The sequence below is a fragment of the Heterocephalus glaber genome, unplaced genomic scaffold (genome assembly GCF_053883595.1).
Source record: "Heterocephalus glaber isolate CG9 unplaced genomic scaffold, H.glaber_assembly_v1.0 deba00001444, whole genome shotgun sequence".
NCBI lineage: Eukaryota > Metazoa > Chordata > Mammalia > Rodentia > Bathyergidae > Heterocephalus > Heterocephalus glaber.
In genome coordinates, this window is record NW_028258297.1 from 26,615,057 (window position 1) to 26,627,356 (window position 12,300).

A 12,300-nucleotide genomic window follows, 5' to 3' on the forward strand; every position below is an offset into this window, starting at 1 on the left:
CAGAATCATTCTACATAGCTTCATGTTGCACAGTTTTTTGGTATTTTCTGGAATTTTTTACTCTGCTTCACAATAATACTTATCTCAAATGCCTGACCTTCAAAGAATAAGTTTTTTCATAAGTCTGGAAGGTAATGACTTGGAAATGTTTTCAAAGAACTAAGGACATTTTAAAACTTTTCTTGGTTCAAAATGAGTCATGCCTGGTGATAACAATAACTTTGTGAACAATATCTGAAGACTTATTCTGACTTTTTTGAAAAAAATCATCCTAAAGAATACATTTAAATATTGAACAACAAATCATCAGCAAGAATAATGCCAACATTTAAAAGAAACTGTGAAAGTTAACTGATTGTGTCAGCTTGAGAAATGTCCAGCTTAATTGGATCAGCATAGCTGGGACCATACTGATGACAGTGTTGTCGCCATGGTAATCCTGCTCAGTAAGAGTGGAACCACAGATGGCTTTTATCAGATTGAGATAAAGACCTTGAAAATGCTTCTAGCTCTCCTTTTTTCCAGAAGCTTGAGGTCCAATATAAGGTTATTCATTTAAGTTTGTTCTGTTTTTCTGATGTGGAAATTTACTACTATATATATATCCCTCATAGGACTGTTGTCATTATTTTGTAGGAACTGTCTAATTTTTCTTTAATTTCATCTGTGACTTGCTGGTTGTCCAGGTGGCTGTTATTTAATTTCCATGTGTTTACAAAGGTTTTGTGCTTTCTTTTGCCATTGATTTTCAATTTCATTGTACTATGGTGTGATAATATGTACGGGACAATTTTGATTCCTTTGGATTTACTTAGGCATGTTCTATGAGCTACTATGTGGTCTATTTTGGAGAAAGTCCTTTGTTCAGCAGAGAGAAATGTGTATTCTGTTGTTGTAGGGTGGAACACTCTGTAGATATGTACTTAGTCCTTTTCTTAAAAGGTTTGATTCAGCTCTAATATTTCTCTATTGATTTTTTTTGTCTAGTTGATCATTGATCTGTCTATTTGTGACAGTGGGGTATTGAGGTGCCCCGTTACAACTATATTAATCCTTATTTTATTTTTCTTATGCATTAATGTTCATTTTATATAGTTGGGTGTGTTGGTATTTTGTGCATATATATTTATGATTGCTTTCTCTTCTTGTATTGTCCCCTTAACATGCATGTAGTGACCTTCTTTGTCTCTCTTGAACAGTCTTGACTTAAAATCCACTTTGTCTGCAAACAGAATAGCTATTCCTGTTATTTTCTGGGTTCCTGTTTCATGGGGTAGTGTTTTCCATCCTTTGATTTCCAGTCTATGAATTTCTTTTGGGTTAAATGTGTTTCTTGGTACAGCATGTAGTTGGATCTTGTTTTTTGATCCCTTCTTCCAATTTGTTTTTTTTGATTGATGAATTGAGATGATTTACATTGGTGGTTATAAGTGATATGTATTGACTTATCTTTCTCATATTATTTTCCTGTGGTTGGTTACCTTTCTTTCCCCTCTGTTTAACTGCTTTCCATGCCTCGTGGATTCATTCTATTAGAGTTCATGGAGTTACTGTCTTTGTTATCTCTTTCTAGAATATCCTTACAAAATTTATGGAGTGCTGATCTGGTGGTCATGAGTTCCTTTGGGTGTTCTTTGCCATGGAAGTATCTTATTTCTTCATTAATTTTGAAGCATAGTTTTGCAGGGTACATCAATCTGGAGGTTGTTTTCCTTTAGGGTTTGAAATATTTCACCCCATGCTCTCTTTGATTTAAGGGTTCGGGCTGAGAAGACTGAAGAAATTCTGATTGGCTTTATAGGTGATTTGTTTACATTTTCTAATAGTTTTTAATATACTGTTGGATTGACTTTCTGGAGTCTTGACTATTATATGCATTGATGTATTTTTTTATGATCATGGCTAATTGGAATTTGGTATACCTTACTTATTGGTATGTCAAATTCCTTGTCCATGCTTGGCAAATTTTCTACCGCTATCTCTGTGAAGAGGTTTTTGCCTTATGTTTTTGAACTATCTCCTGATTTTTCATTGATTCCAATCAATCATATGTTATTCTTTGAATCATCCAGCAGCTGTTTAGATTGATTTTGCATGGTTCTTTTCTGGTTTTAAGAAGTCTTTCATTTCATGATTGCTAACTGTAAACCTGTATTCCAGATCTGATATTCTGTACTCATATTGTTTTATTCATACTTTCAGTAGAATTTTTAATTTCCTGGATATCTGTTTGAATCTGTTTGATGTAATCCATTCCTTTCCAATATTAGGCATTTATGGTTTCCATCATTTTCCTAAGATCCTTTTTTTTTATCAGTATCTACTCTAGATTCACTAAATATGTCATTCATTATAGTCCTCATATCTTTAGTTATCTGAGAAATTATTTCTGATTTGTTTTTTTCTAGTGCCTCATTTATCTGCTTTGTTACTTACACCACTACCATTTCAGAAAGTTGAACTGGGTGTTTTTTTGTTTGTTTGTTTCTTCAACATCATCACCCTCTGGATTTGCCTTGAGTGAGATAAGGGACTGGAGTTGCATTTTACTTTTGTGTCTTCTCATTTTCTATTTTTAAAATATGCTTTCTAAGCTTCTTCACTGCAAAAGAAACCACCAACAGAGCTAAAGGGCAACCTACAATGTGGGGAAAAAAATTCTAGCAGCAGTACCTCAGACACAGGACTACTATCTAGAATCTATAAAGAACTGAAAAAATTCAGACCCCCCCCAAATTCAAAGACCCAATTCAAAAATGGGCATCTGAAATGAACAAACATTTCTCAGACAAAGAAGTAAAAGAAGCAAATAAACATATGAAAAAAAGTTCAACATCACTGGTCATTCAAGAGATGCAGGTGAAAACAACACTGAGATTTCACCTCTCCCCAGAAAGAATGGATACTATCAATAAATCAACCTATAACAAATGCTGGTGGGGTGTGGGGAGAAAGGAACCCTTCTCCATTGTTGGTGGGGGTGAAGACTGGTGCAACCACTGTGGAAATTAGTATGGAGATACCTCAAAGAACTAGGACCAGAGGTCCCATTTCACCCAGCTATTCCCCTGCTGGGTATCTTCCCCAAAGAATTAAAAGAATCATACCACAGCGATACATATGCACCCATGTTCATAGCAGCACAGTTTGTAATAGCTAAAATTTGGAGGAAGCCCAATTACCTATCAATTGGAGACTGGATAAAAATGATAGGTTTTCTCCTAGGGCAGAGAAGCTCAGCTGGTCCCAGCACCCAGAAGGAAGTTCCCCACCTCCATCCCATGCTCCTAGGGCAGAGAAGCTCAGCAGGTCCCAGCACCCAGAAGGAAGCTCCCTGCCTCCATCCCAGGCTCCTAGGGCAGAGAAGCTCAGCTGGTCCCAGAACCCGGAAGGTAGCTCCCTGCCTCCATCCCAGGCTCCTAGGGCAGAGAAGCTCAGCCAGTCCCAGCACCCAGAAGGAAGCTCCCCCGCTGCCATCCCAAGCTCCTAGGGCTGAGAAGGTGAGCCGCATGGGTGCCAGAAGCACACCCCCCCCTTGGAAATGAGAAAACACATAAGCAAGCCTCAAAAACAGAGTTCCAGATCACCTACAGCAACCCCAAAGGGAAACGAGATGGAACAATCTGATACTCAACCACCTGGACTCTCTGAACTGGCAACAAAAGAGGATCTGGGAAAAATGAAATCAGAAATAATTACTCAGATAACAGCAAAGATTGTGCTCATGGTGCAAGACATGATTAATAAATCTAGAGAGGACACAGATAAAAAAATAGAGGATCTGAGGAACATGATGGAATCCCAACATAGGAAACAAATGGAATCCATAAAACAGATACAAACAGATTTCCAAGAGATTAAAAACTCCATCAAAAGTCTGGGCAGCAGAATGAACCAATGTGAGGATAGAATTTCACGTATAGAAGATAAGATTGCAATTAGTGAGGAGGAAAAGAAAAATTGCTTTAAAATTGTAAGGGAACACGAGAAATCAATCCAGCAGCTGCTAGATGATGCAAAGAAGAATAACATAAGACTAATTGGAGTCAATGAAGAAAGAGGAGAGAGTGTAGATGACATCAAAAAACTCTTCACAGAAGTGATGGCAGAAAACTTCCCAATGAGAGGAAAAGAACTTGACATACAGATTAGTGAGGCATATAGGACTCCAGCTAACCTTAATTAAAAAAAAATCTACACATAGGCATATAATAGTTAGGATTCCAGAAATCCAACAGAAGAACAAAATTCTACAAGCAGTGAGAGAAAAGAAACAAATCACAGACAAAGGAAAGCCCATCAGAATCACAGCAGACTTCTCAATGCAAACCCTCAAGGCAAGAAGAGCTTGGAGTGTTGTATTTCAAGCCCTAAAGGAAAACAGCCTCCAACCCACATTGATGTACCCTGCAAAACTATCTTTCAAAATGGATGGAGAAATAAGGTACTTTCATGATAAAGAGCACCTCAGGAACTTCATGAATACCAAACTGGCACTCCAAAAAATTTTAGACAATACCCTAGGAAAAGACACTGAGGATCACCACCCCAGGAAACCCAGGAGAATGAATCCATTGGGCATGACCAATTAAACGCAAAGGGGGAGAATCCAACAAAAACAAAAAGTCATGACAAGGCTTTTTAAACTTTTAACTTCATCTCCCTAATGAGGGTATAATTCAATCTTATTATTGTACTGATTAGTATTTTTCTGAATCTAGAGTTGCACAGCATTCCTTGTGCTATACCAGCTATTTATCATCTTCTTATGTCCACTTTTTAATTGGGTTGTCTATTAATGAGCTCTAAGAATTCTTTATATATTCTGGTCATAGGTTATATGCATTGTAAATATGGTCTGTTTAAGGACTACTTTTCATTTTAATGATGTCATTTAAAATTCTAAATTTTGATGGAATCTCATTTATCAATTTTTTTCTTTTATATACCATGTGTTTTGTATCCTAGGTAGTTCTTGCCTACCCTGAATTCATAAATATTTTCCCTTATAATTTCTTCTTAAAGTTTTACACTTTTAGGCTTTCATATTTAGGTTCATAAATCCCTTCAAGTTATTTTCTTGTATGGAAAGAAAGGGTTGAGGTTAATTTTTTATATATGGATACCAGGTGTTCTAGTGCCATTTGCTGAAAATGCTATCTCTTCCTCAGCTCTTGAATTGAGTTTATATTCTATAAAATGCTAATGTTAAATAATCTATCAAAACTCAGTGGATCATATATGTGTGCTTCTATGTCTAGATTCTCTGTTTTATTCCAATGATCTATATGTCTTTCCTTACACCAACACTGCCTTGACTACTGTAGCTTTAGAAGAAGTCTTAAAATTAGGTACTAAATGTCTTCCAACACTGTCTTTGCTTTTGCTTTTAACTTTTCTAGGTCCTTTGTACTCCTACATAACTTTTAAATTTCAATATTCAATTCTTCATTTATAGCAAGTATACACAGACCTGAATTTTTATATATACCCTGTGTTTTCTAATCCTGCTAAATTCAAGTACAAGTTCTAGGGGCTCCTAGAGATTTCTTAGTATTTTCTCTGTAGATGATCATTTCATCTACATATAAAGATTTTGCTTCTGCCATGCCAATCCTATCCTAGTTGTATCATTTTATTGCCAGACTATTTTGGTGGGGACTAGGTTTCAAAGTTTAATGGACAGATAAAGAGTAAGCATATCTGCCCTTGTTCCCCACCTTAAGGAGAAAGCATTGTATCTTCTCCATTCATTTAAGGCATTCTCGCTGGAAGTTTGGAGTACATGTCTTTAATCTGTTGAGAAGGTTCTGTTCTACTTCTAGTCTCCTGATAGCTTTTACCATGAACAGCTGTAGAATTTAGTCCAATACTTTTTCTCCAACTAGTGACAGGATCATATGGCTTTTCCTTTCCTCTGTTAAAATGATGACTTTTGGGAGTGGATCTTCCAATGCTGAACCAACACTGCCATCCCTATAATAAAACCACTTTCTACATCCTGCCAGATCTGACTTCCATTAGTTTGTTTTGTTAAACAAATTTCTGTCTATGTTCATACTTTTTTCTTCTATTATCTTTATCCAGTTTTAGGATTAGCACAATGTTGAGTTCCTAAAATGAGGGGAGAAGTGTTCCTTCTTTTTTCTGCTTTAATTGGTTGATATAATTTATCAGTTAAAATGTTTATGATCCTGCTGTTGTCATATAGGCAGGTTTTCAAGCTAGGAATATACTTTCTTTAATAGGTGCTATTCAAATTTTATATTTCCTCCAAAGTTAGTTTCATTAATTTGTCTTCCAAGGTACTTCTTAGAAGTTGTCAAATTTTTTCAAAACAGATTTTTGTAATATGCTTTCTATATCCTTTTAAATTCTGTAAAATCTGTGGTAATGTCTCCTAGATCTTAATATTGCAATTTTAAAAATGTACAGCTGATATTGTGTAACAGGAAGAAAAGGTCTAAAAGAGCAGGGGAATTGGGAGGGGTAGGGAAAGGGAAAAAAGGAAAAGGAAATAGTAAGAGAAGAGGAAAAAAATAGAAACAAGGTCTTTGTAAATAGGGAAGGGTGGAGGGGGTGAAGGGAGGGCAAGGGAAGGAGAAAAAAAATAAGAACCAAGAGACTCGTGTAATGGTACCAGATCCCAATGATGAATGTAACTGTATTTGATACCAAAAATGTGCCAATAAATTTAAAGGGGGAAAAAAATGATGGGTTTAAAAAAAAAATAAAATGGAGTATTACTCACCCATAAAGAATGAGAAAGTAGAGAAATTTATAGCTAAATGGATGCATATTGAGGTGACACTCTAAAGTGAAATAAATAGGACACACGTGTAAATACTGAATCGTTTCTCTGGTATGAGAAACTGAAAGTGTAAATAAGGATGAAAATGTATAGTAGATAATGTGAAATAGGAAGAAAAGATGCAAAGGGGAAGTGGGAGAAATAGAGGAAAGGAAAGAAGGGAATGGAAATATGAGAAAAGGAAAAAATGGACACAGTCTTTGTCAACAGGGAGGTTTGGAGGGGTTGCAAATTACACAGAGGGATGTACAGTATTATGCGCTAAATATCCCATTTCATAATCAGTGAGGGCACATTATTTTAACCAGCAAATAGTACTAGAAAATTTCAATACTCATTTGACAAGGAAAAACTACAAATTTATCCCCTGCCAAACATTATTCACAGACACACACACACCCATGCACACACAGTCACACATCAAATAAAAAAGAAATTATTTAACATTATGATGGCACATGGGCATAATTAATTTCATAAACTCACAATAATACAGGAGTCTTTATTCGTATCTATAAAACACAGCAATAAAGGAAAGTTTGATGAAGTCAAACATAAAAAATTATCAGCCCTTTGAAATTATCATAAATAAAATTAAAACAGAAATGATATCTGAAATGCATCTTTTCAAAACATATGGTGAGGATTGGTGTGATACTCCCAAACTACAAAAGTAAGGAACAAAGCAGTGACTTAATAAAAAAAGCAAAATTCTCAGAGAAATAAAAGTATGATTTATGTAAAGTAAAACATATTCAATCTTATCCACAAAAGAAAATATAAAATTAAAACAAAAACATTGCTCACCAAAGTTATACATTAAAACATGTGGAAAATATTTACTCTGATAAAGATGCTTATAGTTTATTTTTGCTGCTGTGTAAATTGGTATAATCCTTTTGGACTGAAAGTTTCAGTCATTGTAAAAACTGAACATGTCCATGTCCTTTGACTCAGTAATTACATGGCAAGAATCTCTCCTAGAAAATGACTAAAAAAATATGCACAGGTGTGTAAGAAATGTATCATTTCTAAAAGCAAAATATAACAGATAATTTATTTATTAAAAATTAAAAATCTGTCACTCACTAAATGGAACTTGTCCAGATATCAGTGAAACATAATGCAACCATTATAAAAGCTTGATATCTTTATAAATCGTCATATGGCCTAATCCTTGGAATAGTGTGTTAAGTAAAAGAAATTTCATGGAGTATTTTGTGTAATTTCTTAAATATGGTGTAAGAACTTGATTGAAGAGACTGCTTATATTTATTGTATCTACATAAAATAATAAAAATCGTAAGTGTGATTTATTTTAGGAAATGACTAGAGAACTTGTAGAGAATTACAGGAGCAAATATTACTTTTTGTAATCTTATTCTTTAATCATTTGTGAAGTGCTTTGATAACCTGCTTTGAGAAAGGCAATTAAAACACAAATGTACTTATACTACTCCCTCATAAAAACCACACTAAGGTTCACATCAAACACGAAGAAACTTGGTTCCTTCATCTTTCCTTTTTTGCCCTGGTATTGTTTTTTCTTTGACAGTGTCTCCACTTTTTCTTGGCTATATCGTTGCTGTAGTCATGGCGATCCATTTCCTTGTTATGGTAGGAATCTGGGCTACTGTATTCATCAATTGTAAGTTATAACAGATAACTACATTGCAACGTTGTTAATCAAACAATTGTGTTGCATTACTTTGATTAGTATTCAAAAGAACAGAAACATAAACTGGAAATTAACATTCCTGTATCTTTGCTATTAGTCTAAAAATTTATCAATTGTTTTTGCTTGAAAAGTAAGTTATTAGCAATAATTACATAGTAATTTTAACAATTATAATTATTTTAATAGCATTTGTCATCCAAGGAGTTTCATTTCCTTCACTGGGTAAGTGAATTTTTTTAGTATTTTTTTAGCAAAATTTTTCATGTCTGTGTTTACTGGGATATAGCATGTACCCAATGGCATTAAAATACAGAAAACAAATAGTTGATCCTTGTCCATATTTCACTGTAGCTTTATATTTTTAAACAATGAAGCAGAACTTGTAAAGAGTAGAAAACCATTCATTTGGGCATCTGCCTTCCCATGAATGTGTAAAGATGGGCCTTTGGGTATGACTGCAATAGTGTAATTATTTGGAATTTTGGAATTTAATGGGAAAGGCAAATTACTTTTCTCGATTAAATCTGCTATTGTTTGGATGTGTACAAAATTAACAATATATCTCTATATATTTCTAGAGAGTTACTGTGGCCCATGTCCTAAAAATTGGATATGTTATAGAAACAGCTGCTACCAATTTTCTAATGAGAGCAAAAACTGGTACCAGAGCAAAGCTTCTTGTCAATCTCAAAACTCCAGCCTTCTGAAGATCTACAGTAAAGTGGACCAGGTGGAGCATCTGCTTTATTTCTCCTTTATTTTATTTATTTATTTATTTATTTATTTATTTATTTATTTATTTATTGGTACTGGGGATCGAATTCGGGTCCTTGTGCTTGCAAAGCAGGCAGCGAAACCACTGAGCTAAATCCCCATCAACTTCTCCTTTATTAAATCTTAGCACATGCATTAGTTCACTGGAACATGAGCCTGGAACATAAAGAAGACACTAAGACCTAGACCTTCTTCAGATGCTCACCCCAAGTCTTTCTGTGCTAAAATTAAGATACTTCGTATATTGTGTATGTGTTGCTTAAGTGGGAGAAATAGGACAAAATACATTTTCCCTCAATGTCAAACAGAAGAGATGAAGTGCCCATTGCTTTCCCTTTATTTTCTGAGCACTGATCTTATTTGTACTTATTTGTGGTTCAAACAGGATTTCTTTAAATTCATGAAGTCATACCATTGGATGGGACTAGAACAAATTCCAGAGAACAGATCCTGGCATTGGGAAGATGTCTCAGTTCTCTCACCAGATCAGTAAGTCTCTGGCCCACTAGATCTCTAGCTGTGGATCTGCTTTCAAATTATCCCTGTGTTTGTTCATCAATCACATCTCCTTTTCCCCAGTCCCAAGCATTCCCATATTCTAATAGATTTAGAAAAAATACTTAAGCTATAAATTTAGGAGATGTGCTACAGAACAGTCAATATGAATAATACATGAATGAGTAGCATACATTGTTTACTATGTGCTAAGTGGTGGACAAGATGGATCTAGTAGTATGAGGATTTACAGATAAGAGGCTGCAGCTGGATTACAAATATTTTCATATTTATTACTAAATGTATTGAGATATAATTGACATACAAGAAACTGAACATATATAACGTGTGCAAATGGGTAAGTTTTTACAAATGTATACACTCAGGAAACCACTTCAAACACCGGAATAATACAAGTATCTACCATCTGCAAAACCTTTTTTTTGAACCTCTGCAATCTCTTCCTTGTGCCCCTCCCTATGAACTTGTTCCTGTTTCTGGGCAACTAATCTGCTTCCTGCTACTATAGATCAGTATGCAACTTTAAAGGACTTAATATCATTGAAGTCCTACAATGTATACTGGTTTTATTTTTGGTTTTACACTTACCTATTTATTTTTAGATTTAGTCATCTCAAAACATGAATAGTGTTAATTTATTTTTATTCACGAGAGACATTCCATTATGAATGTAGCACAACCTGGTTGTCCATTTATTATGTTAGTCATATAACTCCAAAATCTAAAGATCCCAGAGTAAAATATAGATAGATAGACAGACAGACAGATGAGAGAGACATATATATATATATACATGTATATATATATATGTGTGTATATATATATATCTTTCATGGACTACACACACAAAGAGCACTACACACAAACATGTACATGCTTGTTCACACACACATATGGATTTTAAAATTTATTTTCATGTCTTTATCGAGTAAAATTGTGTACACAGTCATTTGTTGGTATCCTTGGGGTATTGGTTTCCAGACTCCTCCCCACTCTGCATGGGTACTCATATCATTCCATGGGTGCTTAAGTCTCCTACATAGTGTTTGCACATACCCTAACACATCCTCCTGTGTATTTTAAATCACTATTAGATACTCATAGCACCTACTGAAATATGTGCATACTAATGTTATGTAAGCAGCTGTTACACAGTATTGTTTAGCAAATTACAAAAACGTAAGTATCCAATATATATGGAGTGATTTTTTTTCCCTTAATCTTGCTATCTATGGCTAGTTGAATACACAGATGCAGAGCCTGTGATTCAGCAGGCTGACTATACATGAAGAATATTTTTTATTTTTGCACAAAACTCTGTAACTGATGAATTGTAAAGTGAATTTTAAATTCACCTGTATTGAAAATATTTGTTTTTAACTAAACAATTCAGAGCTTGAATTTTCTGAGGTACAAATATGAAGAACTTCAGACTTCAGAATTGCATAATTTCCAGTGTATGAAGAAAATAGTGGCACATAATTTACAAAAGAATACAAGTTTTATTTGCATTTTCTGAGTTGTTATATTTTTCAAGTCTATGAATTAGGAAGGCCAGGCATGGACATAAAGTCTCCTGAAATATCATTTAGGTTCTTATATTTGAAACCCTAGAAGTACTATTTCATTTTTATATTCCTGCATTAATAAAGCCATGGAAGTAATTGTAATTCTCTCTCTCCAGACTCTCAATGGTGGAAATGCAGAATGGAACCTGTGCTGTCTATGCCTCAAGCTTTAAAGGCTACACAGAAAACTGTTCAACTCCAAACACATACATCTGCATGCAGCAGCCTATATGAGGGCTTAGTCTACCAGCTTAGCAAAATCCAGTAATAGAGGTCACAACATGAACCCAAAGCGATTATTCTGGAGATCTGGTGGAATTAGCTTTCCTAGGTCATGGACTTGCTGGCTACTCATTCTCTTTCTGCTTTGTTATTTCTCTCTCTTGGGGTGGAGATGTCTATCCAGTGCCTCTCACACCATGTATTTTAAAATCGTATGGCTTGTTTCATTTGACAAGTTCACAATTTGAGACCATTTTTGCCTCTCTTACCCATATCTGATTATATTTTGATGAAACTTTGGACTTAAAATGCTAAAGAGCTGATCCTGGAAAGAATCAAGACTGCTGGGATCATAATGATGTATTTTTCCCTGTGAGAAGGATATGAATTCAGGGGTCAGTGGTAAAATGTTACAGACTGAAAGCTTGTATTCCTCCAAAATTTATATTTGAAACCTTAACTCCAAATATTATGACACTAAGAGGTGGGGCTTTTGAAGGTGGTTTTGGTCAAGAGGATAAAGCCAACATGAGCGAGACTGACACCATAAAAACAAAACGCCAGTGATTTCTCTAGCCACCTAGTTGGTCCGAAGGTTGTAGGTTATTGTTAAACTGATTTCTCTAGCCATCTTGTATTCAAGTATTCGAGTCTAGAACCCATGAGAGGTTAAAAATCTATCTTTTACAAAAGAGTTTATCTATAGTAATATTCTAACTCTTAAAAATAAA

General features: G+C 34.7%; 1 protein-coding gene across 1 annotated transcript; it reads left to right on the forward strand.

Annotated features, from left to right (window-relative positions):
• Positions 1-430: 430 nt before the first annotated feature.
• Klrk1 (killer cell lectin like receptor K1) lies at positions 431-12,300 on the forward strand. The gene is made up of 6 exons (XM_087214227.1): positions 431-446; positions 8,292-8,459; positions 8,676-8,711; positions 9,068-9,219; positions 9,649-9,752; positions 11,464-12,300. The coding sequence occupies exons 1-6, from the start codon at positions 431-433 to the stop codon at positions 11,579-11,581; spliced, it is 594 nt and encodes a 197-aa protein (XP_087070353.1). The 3' UTR covers positions 11,582-12,300.